The sequence below is a fragment of the Apteryx rowi genome, unplaced genomic scaffold, assembly GCF_003343035.1.
Source record: "Apteryx rowi isolate R43461 unplaced genomic scaffold, aptRow1 scaffold_350, whole genome shotgun sequence".
Lineage (NCBI taxonomy): Eukaryota > Metazoa > Chordata > Aves > Apterygiformes > Apterygidae > Apteryx > Apteryx rowi.
In genome coordinates, this window is record NW_020449975.1 from 246,806 (window position 1) to 265,987 (window position 19,182).

Below are 19,182 nucleotides of genomic sequence, written 5' to 3' on the forward strand. Positions count from 1 at the left end.
TCATCCCCTGGTGCCTCCCTCCATTTTCTGTGGAAACTGTATGAAATACCCCATTAAGATATACTGTGCTCTATTAGGCTACAAAAATGTCAGGCGCATTCCGATGTTTTATAGCAGTCAGCTCAGAAAAAAATCAGATTTGAGTGCAATATACTGATGGTGCCACAATAAAGTACAGCAAACTTAAAGAGGCCAACTGCAATAGCTGGGATCATGTTGGTAAAGGGAATCAATCTCTGACTGTACAGAAATAAGCCTTAGAAGTTCAGACCTTCAGGCTTCCAGTCTAGGCTGACAATAAGACAGCGTAAAAACATATAAACATACACAAGATAGTAAAAAGTGGTTAGACTAAGGATCCATTTTTAAAAGTAGCTTTCAGTGAAACTCAGGCTCTTAAGTATTCTTGGTACTTCTGAAGTTTTGCTAATGTTGGTTGTGTATAGGCAAACATCATTCAAGTTATCAAGAATACAACATTTAATGATGTCCCACTAGTGCTCAGTGATGGAAAAACAAGCAGAAATTATGGAACAGCAAAAATTATGGAACCATTTAAGTCAACTATTGGGTCAGGTCACCATCTTTGAGAGCTCGTCTAAAACTATGGCTTAAAAGTTCTTTGTCTATTAATTGCGTTTATATGATGAATGATTGCCTCTGGGGACAACTTCTTGGACACAAGACAGTGACAGAGCTGAGACACAGGATTTTATCACACTTTTAGTAATTCTATTAGGTTATATTGCTTTGCTAATTGTATAATTCTATGTCAAGAGCACTCAACATGGATTATCTGATACTTGTAACAGTCCCTTAATACTGTAGGCTTGAAACACTTTTCGGCTCTCCTGCTGTCATGTAAGTATCCTGGTGTACTAATGAAATGCTGAACTCATAATCTAATGCACACTGTGCAAAGATTCAAGCAACTGAAAGTAATTTTTATGTCAGACATGAGTTTCTTTAGCTACCTGTCAAGCAAAAATTGAACTTTAAAGATAGTTATGTCTTCTTGTTAATAATGATGTGAGAAAACATTTCAAAGTAGTAGATGCCCACATAGTGATTCACTGATTACCATGAATACTTGCTGACTATTTACCACAACAGTACTTGTGATACTACAATTGCGTCCTCCAGCAGGATGGTGTCACTTTGAGATAACTGGAATAAAATAGTGAAAAAATAGCTGTAAAAATATAGTTAAACGCAAAGAAGTAGAAACTGATTGACTCATTTTTCATGGTTGTGTTCCAAAGTCTCCTTATGCCAGTACTTTACTAAGCAATATGTTTTGTTTACTGAAAGCCAGACATGAGGACCTATAAGCTTCACAGATCTGTCTGCACATTCGTCACAGGCTGGCAGTACACCTGCTTTGCATTAAGAGAATTAACCTAATTCCACTGACTAATCAAGATTTGGGGTGTCATTCAGAGAGTACAGTTATTTTTAGTACATGGTGCTAGATGATCATTTTTGGTGCCCTTATCTTGAAGATTATTTCAGTTGGCTTTGCTGTAATTATTCTGTGGCTTGCCAGTTCATTGCTGTAAGTGTACCTAAAGAAAGATATACCTCTGAATTCTTGTTTGAGTTTAAACAGCTACTTAACAATGTATAAAATTGTATTATAAAACTACATTTTAAAAATAGACAGTGTTTGTACTTTCAGGTTTCTTTTAGATTTCAACTTAATCTGTCTCACCACAAAAACAATTTAAGAGATACCTAAAGGATACTCTTTCTCTAGCAAACCAGAAAGGTTTTTTATTATTTATACTGAAGATGAATCAACATCTGAAACAGCTCAGATGCACTGTGGCTTTCATAAGCAAAATTGTATCTTCTCCCCCAAAGTCTGCTTGCCTTTAAGAATCAATAGATAATGTTAATTTCCAAGGTAAAAAGAAAAAAAACCCCTACAGAAGTAGAAAGTATTTTTAATGTGTTTTGTGAAGCATCACAAAACAAGCTGAAGAATATTTATATCAAATATAATCTCTTATGAACTACTTTACATAGTAACATAAACACCTTTTAATCTTCAGGCATTTGGAAATGGCATACCAAAAGAACTCCTGGGTACTTAAGCAAAACAGCTGAAATATAATGAGCAACTCCAAATCAGAATACGTTGATATCATCTCAAAAATTTAGTGTGTCTCTGGAAGATATTATGCTGCATATAAAATGAATTCTTAATGCTAACAGAGGAGGAGGAAAACTAACTTGGGAATATTAGTCCACATTTGGATGCAGTTTGTGCATTTTTTTCCAAAGTCTTATAGAAGGAAGTTTTAATATCTGGAGTTTGTCATGCAGCTCACACTCATTTCCAAGTGAATGATGACAGTCACTATTTTCTGTTTTTATTGTGGCACATAGGTCTGAGTACTACAAGTCTCTCCAAGATACAATCCTTTCTGTTGAAATCCTACTGTAGCCATGCTATTTACTATTCAGTGCTTATATAAAAGTATGGTCAAGGCAAATTTTCACAACTGCACAGCGCACAGGAAGGTTCTTCACGACTCTCTGTTCTTCATATAATCTTGAAATGGATGCCGCATGGGTCACTACTGAAATCTCCACAGTCTCCAGGACTCAGGAGAGATTCTCAGCTTGAAAATACGTTAATGCAAAAATGTCAATTTCTGTACAAACCACCAACAATGTTTAAACCCATTCTCATCTTGTAGCTTTTTGTGCATGGGTAGATTTTTCAAGGCACACCCAACGCAGTAACACAAGTCCTACCAACTTCCACATGCAATTTTCTCCCAGGTCATGCTGGTACTTTCAAAAGTTCTATCCCAGCTATTTGATGGTCTGATTTAAAATATATCTCATCTTCTTTCTGTTCTCTCTGTACAGGACACATGCAGTTTTTCTTTGTTTTTCTCTCCCCTTCGCCCCAAGGTGACAATGAAGTGCCTTATAAGAGAATTTAAATTTTGCAGTTATTCTGCTGCGGTTTTTCTAATTGAGAGAAGTGTTTTGTGCCTTGGCTAAATGCTGGGTAAAACAAAAGTAAATATTTTAAGCCTCCTGTAGGAAAACCAGCCTCTGTCAGTGTGGCTCACAGTCCCAAACTCATGCTAGATTGATGGTTATTGTTGAGTTTCCAGTTGAAGAGCACAGCACAGTCTCTTTTATTTTATAATTATTTATTGGTACACAAGAACTGGGAAATACTCCTCTTCAGTACTACTTTGCTCTATATCCTTTCAGGTGTAGCTGCAGATAAAGGCTTTGTTTACTGTAAAATTGTGCTTAGAGCTACCTTTGTTTAGCACCTACAGCTATCAGTGACACTCTCAATCCGGAACCACAAATACTTTACATTTCTCACAAACTACATAGGCAATTCTGGGTGAAAGGTGGGGCACTCATTACAAATTATAAAGGTCTAAATCTGGAACGTTAAACTTGGGACATTCCAGCAGATTGCCCTGCAACCCACGTATCATGCAATGACAGAAAGAGCAAAGAGTCATGTCTGACATGTCTGTAATGACTGGCCCAATGCTGGGACATTTATGAAAGCCAGAATGGCAAATCTCAGTATGCTTGACAACTCAGGACCCCAATAATAAAAATGTTAATAACTACAAGTATGGGTTTTTGAGTTTTACTTTGAAATAATTCTGTTAATATTTATTTAAATTAGAGGTTGCCAAGCAAAGAAGCAATGGGAACTATCACAAATCCTTAAAAAAGACAGTGATTAAGTGTACTTGTTTTGTATTTTTGCAACAGAAAAAAAAAGCTTCTGTAGCTCTCAGCAGTGCAATTTTCTGAAGTCAAAGATATCTCAACAAAATCTCTTCAATATGCAAATGTAAATCTCTCCCTCTGCTCATTAAAACATATGAAAATTGTATAAACATATTATAAGCTCAGTAAGTGACTTCAGATCAGACCAAGAATACAGTCAGAACTTAACTGAGGATGAAACTATGTGTTTGCCAGTTTTGCAAGCAAAATATTGGCTCAGTTGCTCATAGAATGCTACAGAACTAAACACTGCCATATATTTGCATTGCACATTTAGAAATGAGCTGAGAATTTGCTCTTTTATGCCAGCTACTATGTAGTGTGTTGCAATCTACAGATCTGATCATATTCTTTTTTCAGATTTTCTTATTTCTGAGCTTGATTTTGCAAACAATGAGATCAATGTAAATGTTGCTACTGACTTCAGTAGATGATGGATAACATTTTATGCTGCATTTCTTGTGGTAACAAATATCAGGATATTTTCCCGTAATACTCATTTTAAAACTAAAGACAATACACAGAAGTTCAGGTGAGGTCACAGTTCATAGATCCAGCCTTATATTGTATTCATATTGTATATTTCATTTCATCTCAGTAACTTCATATATGTACTGTGAATTAATAGGGGGAAAGAGATTTATAATGACCAGGTCCATATAATGACCATATGGACTGCTAAAGGCTAGTGCGAGCCCCTAGAGCTGACATTCCACTGAAACAGAAGAACTAGATTCCTGACAAATTTTCAAATGTGCCCAAACTAGCACTTCATCATAGCTTCTTCTGGTTCATATAACCACAGTATTTCTGAGATTTCTTATAGCAGCATGGCTCTTAAAGCTCCCATTTCACAGATAAAGTTACAGAGATTGAAAATTTTGTAAGATTTCAATGGAAGTTAGGAACCCAACATCATTAGGCCTCAACAAAAACAACTCAGAATGAGTGCAGATTTAAGTGATTGCATCAACGCTTGGCCAAAGTCTAATACAGTTTTTCTTGAATAGAGGCTTTGAAGTCTTTTGTTGAAATGCCACTTACGGAGAAGTTGTCTGATATTTTAAGAGTAGACAGAAACTTATGGACTTCTCAGTAAAACAAAACCAGAAAAAGATTGGAGCATGGACCTTAGTATCGTAGTATACACCTTAGTTTCTTTACAATAGAAATGAGTATCCAGGTGACTTGCCCATATAATATGGACTAAGCAAAAAGTCAGACTGCATTAGTAAGACACCCTGCCTTTAATCTCTCTTTTGTATTAAAAAGAGTATTTGACAATGTTTTTGTTGAATGACTAGATTCACACCACAAATTCAATTAATAAAAATAAAATATTGTTTGCTATTCCAAGAGTTAAGATCAGGAATGTAGTGTCATGTATGATCAAAGTAAGCTAAAAGTTATCTTTTAGCTAAGAGAAGCTAAAGAGAAGAAACAAACAAACATGTAAACAAAAACTAAATGTCCTTTTCTGCATGATTCCTACAGGCCCCCTTCTAATAATAAGAATAAAAACGTACCTACCCAGGTAAGAAATCAGAAAGAAAAAATATCAGATCAAAACGAGACATTTTCTGTAGTTTGGAGAAAGACATTTTTGTTATTCAGCATCAGTTATGCAAAGAGAACTATTATCTCAATAAACAGCTTGATATTTTCAGACAACAAGATGACAACCATTAACTGTTGAAATTTTTCAAGTATGAGAGAAGAGTTATCCTATTCAACATATTCTAAAAGACTTCTGGAAAAGAAGTGGTAAAGACAACAGCTGATTATGAAATGTTGCAGAGGGAGTATATAAAGTGACTGAGCGATAAAATTCAGTGTGGATAAATGTAAAATAATCCACAATCCTTACTTCACATACACAGTGGTGGACCTTGAAGTGTTAGTACTGTTGTAAAACAGTATCTTGACATTACAGCTGAGCATGCTATGGTGTAATGATCAGTAGGGGTCAAGTAAGTGAACAGAAAATTATTAAGAAAAGAATAAGAAAACAAAATACAGAATGTCACTATGCTGCTGTTTAAATCCATGATGCACCTGTCTTTGGAATACTAACCAACTTCTGATCCCCCATCTTAAAAAGGCTGTTGTAAGAAGGGCCTCAAGAATTATTGGAAGTAGGGAACAGCTTTTGTCTGATGAATCTTTGGCAATAAAAAAGAGGACTGTGGGAAATAGAGAGGTCTATAAAATCACTGTGGGGAAATCTGCATGGCACACTTTGCCACTTGGTAATGTGGCCTGGATAACAATAGCTGGTCAGACAGGACTGTGAGTATAAATAGTGTGTGCAGGTTGAACACCAAAAGCTTTAGAGGTCTTTTGCTCCCAAATCGAGAAACCTAAAAAGGAAACTACCAATGACAAAGTATACTAAATCAAGGAGTCAGCCTGAAAAGAAGTATAAAAGCATGAAAATTTGTGACAGTAGTGGGGAGAAGTGGGAACAGGGTAGCAGTCAAAACTGTGTTTGAGACCGCCAGAAATTGCCCAGTTGGCATTGTCACTTCCATCTCGGCCTGACAGAGCAGCCTCCCTGCCGGACACCTGTGTTTCAACTAGTCGACTAACAGTATGAACTGCAACAAGTAAGAGACCCGCACCTTCTGTGTGTTCGTGAAGTTATGGAGTGCTTTTTCACCAGCATGTGGATTAGCAGATTAAAGGAAGCAGCCTGGGTATACATAAACCTAGAGTGCCCTCCTCTCTCACAGGAGGTGTGTGCAAATAACACACCCGCACCCCCTGGACCTCCTGGGAGAAAGGGTATGTGTATATGTAATTATATGCCAGTGTGTGTGTGAGCGTGTGAGTATGTGACGTGGGGATGAGTACTTCTGGGATCAGCTGTGCAAGGGTGCTCCCACATTTGTAGGTGTTCATTAATGCTGTGTAAGTTTCTAGTATTGTTGTTATCTGCTCTATTGCCGAAATTGCTCTTGAAAATGTAGCTCATTGAATCCTGGTTAACTGTTATTAATAAATCAATAAGCCACTTCAGTCCTGGTTTGATTTAAACCACATGAGTTGAGCAGTTTTTCCCTGTGACAATTGAGTTCTTTTTCTCTACTAATACCAGAATCTGGAGGCATCAAATGAAACTAACAAAGGACAGATTCAAGACAAAAAAAAGTTACTTCTTCAAACAGGATGTAGGCTAATCTAAGACTGTTTGCCAAAATACGTTTCGGATGCTAAACCCTTCCATGGGTTCAAAAAGTGACTGAAAGAAGTTCATGGAAGAAAAATGGCTATAAATACAACAGATACATCTTCTGAATCACATATTATTGAAGGCCAAGCAATTGCATATAAGAAGTATTGCTACAGGTTTGCTCTATTCTTGTGTTTTTTACCAGGCATTCCCTAGCAGACACTGGCAGAAACAAGATATTGGTCCAGATAGACATTTGGTCTGAACACTACATCTGTTGTTTTCTTGCCCCATTGCAGGATTTTTTCTCTACCGCTTTTTTCTCTACTTCTGCCATGTTGCTTAAGTACTGCACATAAATCTTTTTGTATCCCATAATAAATATCAAGTCCGTTCTGAATTTCCATAAAATCACAAGTTCCTAACTTTATAAAGCAGTATGAGTCAAACTCAATAAAATTCCACTCTAGTTATGCTAATGGAGTTCTAAAGTCCCCCCAAAGCCCAGAAGCGTTGGCACAGTGTACAGTTTATGTAATGATTCTGTGCAAAACTCTTAGAAGCGCTGCAGCAATGTTCTGCCCTTCCCCCACCACAGGAATGATTCACAAAGCAAAATAAAATCAGTTCTCACTTTGACAAACGCTTATCCAGACAGAAGAAAGGAAAGGAGTTGCCCATAACTTAGCTTCGCTCCTCTCTTGGGAAGCCTTATGCTACCGGTGCAGGGTATAACAGAAACAACAAATGGTCCCCATTTACCTAAGGTTTTAGATTAAAAGTTACAGTCAAGCAATAAATGAAGAGGCATTCCCATGTGTAACCTGAGATCACTGGCTTCACAGTGCTTTCACTTTTTCCTTCCCTCTCTCTCTCAAATTTTTTTATTAAGAAATAATAGATTTTTTTTTCTATTAGAATTACAGCACAGTTTTCTTTCAAGACTGGAGAGAATCACAATTAATTAAGATGTCATATCCAAGAAACACAGTTTCAGGCCTACAAAATTACCCTTCAAAATTACTCTAAGTTTAATCACAGTAACATCCTAATCTTTCCTAAGAAAGATAAGATAGCACAGCTTAGCTCTACTTAGCGTCAGAAGTAAATATTGTCCTAGCGGTTCCGTGCTAAAGCAGTACTTTTGTAAAAGAAATAGGGACTCCATTATTAGAGAGAGCTGTTTTCTCAGGAAGTGCATTTAACAAAATATTCCGCGCTCTCAGAGTATCAGGATACTTACCCTTTTCCAAGATTTACACATGCTGATGTCAAGATAATGTGTTCCAGAACAATCCAAAGCCTGAAACTAATTTCACTGTGACAAAATGCTAGTCACTAGTCACTAGACTAACTAGATTTGCTAGAGTTATGCCATATAGCATGTGACTGAAAGTGATCTTACCTTTCAAATGTGGTGAATGGAAGGGGTGACTGAGCAAGGAAGGGTTGAGTTGGACTAGAATCTACTGGTAAACTACTGATCTACTGTAGCCTTTCTAGAAAATAAATTCTGGAGACATTGTGTCAAAGGTATTTTAATGTCAGTATCTTACAAAACAACATTTAAAAATGTTTTATAATCTCAATATAAGTTTTGATTCTATTAACATTTTTATTGAGTGGCATTTACTCATTTTGATTTCTTTCTTCTCTTGTCCTCATTTTCAAATAGGATTTAAATAATTATTTTTCCAGAGAATGCCGATACTGAGATCTGTTTAAGAAATTTTCTTAGACCACCCATCAGCACAGTATTAAAATAATAATGATGAATGACAAAAGAGTCCATATCCCTTCTTTTGTCAGTTCAACCACTATAGCAGTAATGCAGTATCTTTAAAAGTCACAAATTCATATTAAAAACAATTTGCAAGATTTGTTTCTATTAAGAAAATAACTTCATTTTTTATATATTTTAAGGAAACAGAAATATTAAACACTCTTTTTCAAAAAGTTTAGACTTTCATGCCAGTTACTCTTCTACTTCATCTAGCTTCTTGGTTTACTACATTATCTTCTTCCTGGAGATCACTGATGTGACTTTTAGGAATGAAAGACACCAATCTCCTCCCACGAGGAGAAGCTGAGGCCCTGATCCCGAAAACACATATATACTTCACGCAGCAGCAAAATATATTCCCCTCCTTGGCAGCCTTAGAGACAGATGACTAAAGAAAGATGCATGTAACAGCCTTCCATGGGCAAATACTGAATCTCTTCTGTATTGCAGAATATACACAAGTAAATAATGTTTTATTGGTGTATATTTTAAGCTCTTAAATTAATTATGTCTAAGAACCAAATGTAATAGTCAAAAATTATCACTAAGTGGATTCTGACTGTAATGCAATCTAGCACAGATTCTGAGAGACGTGTTCATCTTTTTTGCACATAATTGTGTGCTGACACTAAAACAAGAAGTCTACCTCAAGGCCTTTGAAAAAGCCCAAACCCCAATTAACCAATGCCTACATTTACATTTACCTCCCATCTACTGACCCACATAAATTTGGCAACTTGTCCTTTCTTTAATTTACTCTGAATACTCAAACAAACATCTTATCTTATATATGAACAGTGGAAAAGTGGGAGGAAAGAATATGGAGTGATACCAAATTTTAAAATATGTATTTTTCATGATTTACTGATACTCCTTTCAGATGAGACACATCATTAACAAGTTAGTTATACTGTAACCAAAACTGATGTATTACCTTAAGAAATTTGATTCAAAGGCAAAGAAGATTACACTGTTACAATGCACATTTTATGTTGTCAGCATGAAATTATAATTTAATTAGAGGCAAACATGTTTTACCTCAGCAATTATTTTTAATCTGTAACAGTGTTGTATATGATAAAGATGACTGTATAAATGACTGTATCAACATTTTATATCATTTTTTATCTCATAAAAGCTTCCCAAATCTAAATATTTTCTCCAGTCCTTTTCAAGAAATTTGCACTTAAAGCAAGTAATATATTTTGACTACATTTTAAAATAATTTTTCAAGTAATAAAAATCAATCTAAAACAGTTCTAAAGCATTCTGATGCTGATGCTTAAAATGCATCTCCAGTAGACTCTGCTACTTCAGTGTTAAATAATGAGGTAACACATTGTTCCAAAATTGCTGTGAATTATGTACTCCATTTGCTACACAGTGTTTGGATTTCATTTTTTGTTTAGAGCTGTTTGGTACAGCAGTACTTTCTGTCTTCTTTGGCTTCCTGCTGTTTTTGCTTTTCTTTTGTGGAAGCTTATTGCTATCAACCTTTTTTTTATGTTTTGTTTTTTCCTCCTCCTCCCCTTCTTCCTCCTCTCCCTTTTCCTCTTCTTCCTCCTCTCCCTTTTCCTCTTCTTCCTCCTCTTCTTTTTCCTCTTCTTCTTCTTCCTCTCCCTCTTCCTCCTCTCCCTCTTCTCCTTCTTCTTCCTCCTCTTCTTCCTCCTCTCCCTCTTCCTCTTCTTCTTCTCCCTCTTCCCCTTCTTCCTCCACTCCCTCTTCCCCTTCTTCTTCTCCCTCTTCCCCTTCTTCCTCCACTCCCTCTTCCCCTTCTTCCTCCACTTCCTCTTCTCCTTCTGCTTCCTCCCCTTCTCCCTCTTCTTCTTTCTCTTTTCCCTCTTTTCCTTCTTCCTTTTCCCCTTTCTCTTCTTCCCTGTTTTCATCTTCTCCTTCCCCCTCCGCCTCTTCTGTTTCTACCTCTATTGCTTCCTCTCCGTCCTCCTCCTCCTCTTCTTCTCCTTCCTCTTCCACTTCATCCTCCCTATCTTCCTCTTCTTCCTCTTCTATTCCATCCTTCTGCACCTCCTCTTTAGTTTCATTTGCATCTTCCTCTTCCTGTTCCTCTTCCGATATCTCTTCTTCCCTCCCTGCCAATACTTCCTCTAACTCTTCCTCTTCAACCTCTTTGTCTCCTTCATCCTCTCTTTCTTCCCTTTCTTCATTTTCCTTCTCATCTTCTCCCTCCTGCTCTGCCTCTGACTCTTTTTCTTCCTCCATCTCTCTGTCTTCTCTTTCTTCCTCACTTTCATCCCTTCCTTCACTTTTAACTTGTTCCTCTTTTTCTTTTTCCATTTGTTCCTCTTCTGCATACTCCTCCTTCTCAATATCCTCTTGTCCCTCATTCAGTATTTCTTCTTCCTCTATAAACCTACCTTCCTCATCTCCCTGCTCATTGCCATATCCTTCTTGATGATTCTCTTCCACCTCTTCTGCATCCTCATTCTCACTGTCTCTTTCAACCTGTGATTCATCTCTTTCATTTTCTTCTCCACTATCTTTTTCCTTTTCATCTTCATCTCTTTCTTCTGAAAAGTCTCTGTCTGTACTTTTTTTGACCTCACTCTCTTCTTCTTCCTCCCCTAATTCAACTTCACTGTCAACTTTTTCATCCAGTTTTTCTTTTTCACTTTCAGTCTTTTCACTGTCTTCACTCTCTTGCTCTTGGTTAGATTCCTCTTCATTTTTAACTTCTACCTGTCTGCCTTCAACAGATTTAGCTTCAGAGTTTGTTTCTTCCTCATTCAGACTTTTTATATCAGTCTCTTCTACATATTCTTTTTCATTATTTGTAGTTTGCTTCTCTTCAGTCTCACTATCTTCTTCTTGCACATCCAAATCTTTCACATTTTCCACTGCTTTTGTTGCCTTCTGGGTATCCTCGCCTTCATAGTAGTCCTCTTTTTTTTCCCTACTCTTAAGCATGTATTTTGCAAGTTCATTACTGCTTTCCTCACTTGAAGATGATGACATAGTTACAGCTACTTGTTTCAAAAATTGATCCTTTTTTTTAAACTCCCTCTGTTCTTCATTACTTTCTTCCTCTCTGACAGATATTCTTTCATATTTATCAGCTTTTTCAATTCCATCCTTTGTTTTGTTTTCACGTTCTACTGCTTCTTTACTTCCTTGCTTTTTAACAAGATTGTATTTTTGTACAACTAAACAAGTCTGGGGCTGATCACTGCACGCAGAAGGAAGTACATCTGTTTTAAGGGATTGCTTAGATTTAACAACTTTTGGCTTTTTATAGGAAGAATTTGTTTTTTCAGTCAGAATTTGTTTTTCACTGGAAAGATCATAAGTTATTTCCTGTTTGACAGATTCAGGATTTTCTGAATATTCTTTTTTCCTTTTCACTAGTTTGCATTTGTCCCTAACAATTTGTTGAAAAACGCTTTTCAAAGTACCAACGCTTTGTGCCTGCTCATATTTACCTTTCACGGTTTTTTTGTCAGTCACAGGCTTCCCTACAAAGGCACTACTTTTTTCTAAGTCTACATATTGTCCCAATGACTCTGAAAGTGAAGACTGCTTTTGTATAGAAACAGAGTCTAATTTTGAACCCTCCTGCATGAAATTAAAATCAATGCTTTTCATCCCACCCTTACCATCTCTTTTCAGTTTCATATTTTTATTGTTCTTCTATTCCACATGAGAAGCAGAAAATTAAAAAAAAAAAAGAAGGAAAACATTAAGGACAACTTAAATGACAGCAAAAGAAAAAGACTATATAAACATCTGAACAAGAAAAGAAACAATTTCTGTGATGGAACTAAAAGGTGGCACAAAAGGTGGAATCTTTCTAATGAAATGAGTTTAAAAGTGCATGTATTAGAAAAATGAAATTTCTGTTTATAGTAAAGGTACTATTCCTTTTCCACAGTCCAAGCACTCAATGTGAATGGGAGAAGAACTATGCAGCCACTGTCACATCCCATAAGCTACAGCACATGCAATGTGTGAGGCAGTGCTAACAGAAGGAAAGAAGGAAATCTTAAACCTTCCTCCATCTTTTCCCTAGGGAAACCTTCTTCTGATGCACTCAGTGTTATGCTTTTTACAATATGCTTAAAAATCTGTTGTCTTTCTGCTTTAAATTTTGCACTTATTGAACAAATTCAGCAGAATCATTTTTTAAATATAAAATGAAATGATAATGAAATATAGCAAAGTACTGAAAAGCAGGTACGATGTTAGGAGTGAAATAGAATGGAATAGAATAGAAGGTAAATACATAAAGATAAATAAACAAAGATAACTAAATAAAGGTAAACAAAACCTTTACTTAAATTGTGTCCCAAGAGTCAATTAAAATATTTTCTTATCAACAGAACAGTAGAACTATATTGCTACCAGAATAAATTTCAAATTGTATACTATAGTCTCCTGTTCCTTAAACTGGGGGAGCATTGTACACTCTCATCTCAAACTACATTGGACATGTAGACTTCTATGTCCCCAAGCAAATTCTCTCTGAATTCAGTCAGCTACGTAGAGTTTTACCTCGTGGATTAATATTGAGAATATGAACAAGAGGAGGTCTATTAAATTTGCTAGGCTTTTCAAAAACTCACAGCAAAACAATAAAGAACAGGGATAATACAAGAATTATAGACGTTTTAAACATCAGCATGAGTATACATATGGATAATTAGTTACAGTACCTTTGGTTTTTGGATTGGTGATAATTTTAAGGACTGGTCACTGGGATTCAATTCCATCACATGTGTCTGCAAAAAATGAGAGGTCTAATAAAACATTAAATATAATTAATAAGGAGGGATTACATAATGATGACATGATAGCTACACTTTGAAATACTTTTTCATTGGAGAACCTTGAAATATTTTTCAAACCACATGCTTTCCAATAAACTGCTAGTTAAATTAAACATAAGCTACTGTTTCCACGAAGTAACTTAAATCTTCACACCATTTCAAAGAAAAAGCTGCAGGATAACATTCTAAGTTTCATGTGTATCTTCATCAATATCATTCAAAAGGAAGATAGCTGAATGACTGTCTAAAAATTAGATTTCTAAATGTGATGGGAACCTAGCACATCACTTTGTTTTGGCTATGAACGTCTGGGTCAAAAATCCACTTTTAAAATCCCTGACCTAGAGGTTAAACTACTGATTTCAAACTTACTGTTCATTGATATGGCCAGTGAGTTGCTCTTCTCTGAGCAGAGGAGGCAAAAGGAGGCCTGAATGAGAGAAAAAAATATAGAGCACCATCTCCCACCACTCAATTTGATTCTCCAACTATCACCAGCATAGGGAATTGGCAAGCTTCCTGAGAAAGAGACTTCTGAGAAAATGCCAGACAAAAGATCTGGTGGTGAAGAGCTGTCGAGACCAGGAAAAGGCTAAGAAACCATATAGTCAGAAACTGTAATCACGGTAAATCCTGTTTTAAATTGACAATTGGTATTTCCATTATGACACTATTAGTAAATGAAAACCTGAATAAGAGGTGCTATTTGATTATCTAGAAAACTCTCACTGCTTTTGAGAAATGTGAGAAGCACAAAGCACAGCAGTATCAAAGCCCAATTCTACTACAGAATACTATTATAAGGCAAGTGAACATTTTAATACCACTGCCCAGTCAGTTTGAGAAAAATCTGTATGATCATTCAACTCATCTATTTCACTTTCATTATTTCTTTTATTGCTTATAAAGGGAGACAGTGGTAACCAACTTAGATGTCAACATCTACACTGTCTGTAGAAACTGAGAGCTACATGGACAACCCCTGCCCTCTCTTACTGCCTACAAGCATGTTCCAGAACCACCTCCAACTCATTGTGGAGTTTCGTCTACAAATATAATGTCTTACTCCCTTATCACATACCCTTCATCTTAACATCCAGTTTGATACCATAACATTGGGAGAGCATGTTCAAAGAAGCATAAAAGCAGAAATTTTCATTGGGGTCTTATTCCTTAATCTCTTCTATATAAAGCAAAAGAGTAAAAGGCAAGGCAAGGCATGAACATGTTTGGGTGGTAAGTATAGTGACATTTTTTTCACTCTTTCCCACATCTTCCAAATGACAAGATAATGCTCTCTGTTGCTGTTAGTTAACTGCTTACGGTTTAACCACTATATTCTCTTTCAACACAGTGAGCACCAACAGCTCTGGTTTCTGACTCCCTAGAACTTCAATATGATATTAAAGGCTTTTCCTGCTCAAAAGCTTGTCAATAAGGTAAATGTCACAGTTCAGAAAAACTGAGATATGCCATAACAGATTTTCATTCAGATTCAAGAACAATCATGTTTCTTTCCATTTTGATAAGTTTGCCTGACACAGACTTTTTTCATATTGACTAAGTATTTCATTCTGATAAGTGTTTTAAAATTGCTTTATAACGGGAACAAACACAAAAAAGGGGAAAGAAGTCTAGCACATAAAGTGTGCAATATATTATAAACAAATGCCTCAGTAAATTAATGACGGCTGCCTTGTGTATCATATCTGAAAACAATTCTTTCTTGTCTCTATGTAAATTAAGACCAAATTTTATAAATGTTAAATAAATGGTATGCACATGCAACCAGACTTTTAAATTATTAAGTACTGTTGCCCAAAAAAGTAACAATTCCTGTAAAATATGCCATCCATTCAGCATAACTGACAAGATATCCTGAGCTGAGTCCACAGTGAGTTGAAGAGTTGTTTACATCCCACTGAAGGAAAAAAAACAACACTCTTTCTGCTGCATTGGTTTAGGGCTGGGACATACCCTGCCTGCCAAGAGAAGACAATGTTTTGGAGAGGTGAAAAAGTGATAAGGTGGACGTAATTTTTAAATAAGAGAAACATGTGGAAACTTGCTTGAGGATCACCAAATAATCAAAATATCTGCATCTTGGTCTCTCCTTTAATACAATCCACCTGCATGAAAAGAACTCTGCTAGGAACAGAAAAAGACGGTGCTCTGCTTCTTTTCCTGCAGTTCTCTCTCTTCTTGGAAATCATTAAGAAGAGGAAGATCAAGGATCATGATGTGGTATCCAGCCCCTTCTAATTTTCCTCTGATGTCTGGGGCTAAAGCATGGGGAGGGGTCACACTGACTGCACTGCTTCAATCTCACATTGCAATATTACTTGGAAAATGAAAACAAACTTTAGCACTGGATAATGATGGTACGAAACAGATGCTCATTTAACAATACGTCAATACTTCTTGATACCACATACGAAGTTCTGGGCTAGACAGAAGTTCTGTACTAGAACCTAAAACATGATTTAGCTGCTTTGTTTTTCCCCTGTATAAAAACAATTCAGTTATAGATTCATTAGTGGAATATATTACCATATTTAGGATGTCAGTTGTATCTCCAAGGTTTCTGTGATTATTTTCATCATCTGAATCTTCTTCCGCAGAGCCTTCACTGAGTTTATCTTTCTGATGATTCTTTTCTTTAAGATAAAATAGGGAAAGTAAACAAATACTACAGGAACAAGTGATACACAGCAAACAGAACATCCCACTCTTATAAAGTAAAGCAATTATTTCTATTTTAGTGCAATGGGATTGAAGCTCTGAGATTCCTCATTCCCCCAGCCTAAGCCAAAGCAGAAGCACTTCACTTCCTTTCCACCAGTTTACATTAACATTAGAAGTAGTTCAACAATCTAGCTAGTCTCTGTGCACTGTATATCTCTGACCATTTTTGTAGTCTTTCAATGCATAAATATTCCAAGGGACAAAGCTCCTTTTGGATAATCTTTTCAATAATATTGTACCAATTACACTTTATTAGCTGCAGTCATTATTATCTATAATGCACATTATCTGGAAAGGCAGTGAGTTTATTAGCTTTCATGCAGCATCATACAAATATACCTACCTCATTTTCAGGTCCACCTCAAGCTCAGCAGGTATATGACCAGCTTCATATGGAATAAAACTTGAGGTTTCAGATCTAAGAAGATTTTAAAGGCAATTCAAATTTCACTGCATTGCTTTCCTGGAACCAGAAATGCTAATGAACATGCTAGCAGCACTATAAATAATCATCTTAAGTCTAGCTCAATTAATTAGTTTCAAATTGAATTTGACTGTCCAGTCAATTTGAGCTCACTTCACACTGAAACATTGTGCATTCTGCACTCTTCAGCACTCCTCTTTCCAGGAAATCCAACATGCCCAGGAACCCAGATGCAGCACACAGCTGCATTAGAGACTGTCTGCAAAAGTCCAGTCCAGTATCAATATCGTTGTTATCCAGGCTTTTGCATTAGCTAGAATATCCTAATTTATATAATGGAGAGTCAACAGTACTTTTGCATTTCCAAGGGAAGAAGAAAGCTCTTGTGGGAGTTAGCAGACCTCTTTCTTATCCAACGTCTCTTGTAGGCTTTCCAGAGTCTTTAAGAAGTTTCCTAACCACATGTTCTTTTAATTTTTTTTCTTTATGAAAATGGAGAAAGTGGTTACCTATCTTACAGTATTTTTGTGAAGTCATATTTGTATGCCCTTGAGGAACTACACAATTTATAAGTCCCTTTTCTTTCATTCAACCCTGCTCTAAACCCTTAAGCACTTTTTCCAAAACTGAATGATGTTAGAGGCAATTTCTTCTATGTACTTTTCAGCTTTTATGTCTGTATTCTGTCTGAGCCTCATGAAGTAAGACTGAACTGGAACTTTGCTTCATGTTCAAACTGAGCATTTATGAATGATCAAAGCCGAACTACATAATTCTCAGAAAACAGCGGCACAATGTAGGGACAGTTTACCTGTTTCATGGTCCAAATCCATAGGTTTAGCTTTAGGAAGACTTGTTGCAGAAAAGCAGGGTGGGCTAGTGTTGCTAGTCACATGCAATGAAGATTTTAAAAAGTTTTCTCCCAGTGGAGGCAGGGTTTGTACCATTCGAATAAACTGTTCTGGTGATCTTTCCTTTAGAAGATTAACAAAAAAAAATTGAGAAAATTCTGAGGACAAAAAGAGAAGATTAAAATACAAGCAACCTCTCATGCCTAGCAGAGGTATTTTCCTTTAGTTGATGTTATGAACAAAATTTCTTGCACATTTTGTTTGTTTATAGTCCTAGAAAGTGGAGAGGTATATGACAAGATATTTTATGTAGTCTCTACGCAATAATCATCCTATGGAGTCTTAAAATATATACAAAGGGGGGAAAAAAGCTTTGACTTTTATTTGAAATAAAAATACCAGTTTCTCAAAAAACATTGAAGTAATTAATCCACAGCATCACCACCTTTTTACAAAATAAAGGAAAATCCAGCTTTTGTGTTTTTGTGGTAGAGTTAGTTTTCAGACAGGTAAGTGAGATGATCTCTGTGCTGCTCAAGGAAATCACAGGGAATGTGTAGATGAAGATAAAGGAGAAGAAACTACTGTTTTAAGTAGCTATATGGTCTTAGGACCATTTAAAGCTGATTGTGAAACTTCCCCCTTTGATATTTTATAAACTATGAACTAGCTCAATCTATTCAAGGACTTAGAGGGACCACCAAAAAGAGTAAGGTTCTCATTTTTTAAAAATATGTCTAAGATATTTTTAAAAACACAAAGGAACAGGCTATATAGTTTAGAATTAAAAACAAACTGAGTCTTTTTCACATGTCATAAACAAGTAAAACCGGACCAGTAACTATTTTTTCCCTGCATGAATTTTGTCAACAGGATAGGTATCCCTTCTTCTTCTCACACATTGAAATTAAACATGTATTTTGAGGAGAGATATTTATCTGCTGGGTATGTGCTGTGCTTTTAGCTTAAAAAGTCATTTTGTTTCTTGCAAAAAACTACGGCAACTCTAAACAGCTCTGAATTTACCTTCTCTCGACGTCGCATTCGTGCTGATAATGTTCGTTGTAAGGTGCTTGTTACTGATGAATCTACACTCATTCTAGAGATAGTAGCGGTCAAACGGTTTTCATATAAATCTTCTAAGAGTATTTCTTCAGATCCTTTAGGCCTTGGAGCAGCAAAAACTAGCATGTGACAACCACCACAAGCGACCTACAGCACAAAAACAAAGTTCTGATTATTTCAAACGCATGTATCAATACAAGGATCTCATTTTCTTACAATCATCTCTAGGGACTTAAATGATAATGAAAACAAACAAACAAAAAATGTCAAATGGGAAATATTTTGCTTCAAATCTAGCTACTGACTTTAGTAAGATAAAAATACATAAATACGATTACTGATGCTTAATAATCTCTGTTCATTCTTTCTTACTTAAATACAATACATTATACTTAAATAAAATTTAACAAATTATTGGTACAGAAGAAAACAAAGATATTTCCTCTGATTTTCAAAAGAATTGTAGCTCATTTTGATGCAAGTCAAATGTTAACAACACTGATAGCTACAGTGACACAAACCTAGATATTTTATCACAAAACCCACAAAAAGTAATGCAAAGTACTAAACCCATCCAG

At 36.0% G+C, this 19,182-nt stretch overlaps 1 protein-coding gene across 2 annotated transcripts in view; it reads right to left on the reverse strand.

Annotated features, from left to right (window-relative positions):
* The window catches only part of RPGR (retinitis pigmentosa GTPase regulator), a 68,413-nt gene that overhangs the window by 14,325 nt on the left and 34,906 nt on the right, over positions 1-19,182 (reverse strand). Inside the window, exons 10-13 of one of the 2 annotated variants that reach the window (XM_026072797.1) lie at positions 18,566-18,751; positions 17,500-17,662; positions 16,070-16,176; positions 13,406-13,471 (exon numbers count right to left, since the gene is read on the reverse strand). In XM_026072797.1, the coding sequence (XP_025928582.1) occupies positions 13,406-13,471; positions 16,070-16,176; positions 17,500-17,662; positions 18,566-18,751 (522 nt within the window). Of the gene's footprint in view, positions 1-13,405; positions 13,490-16,069; positions 16,177-17,499; positions 17,663-18,565; positions 18,752-19,182 lie in introns of both variants that reach the window. The other variant, XM_026072798.1, reaches the window with a different exon arrangement.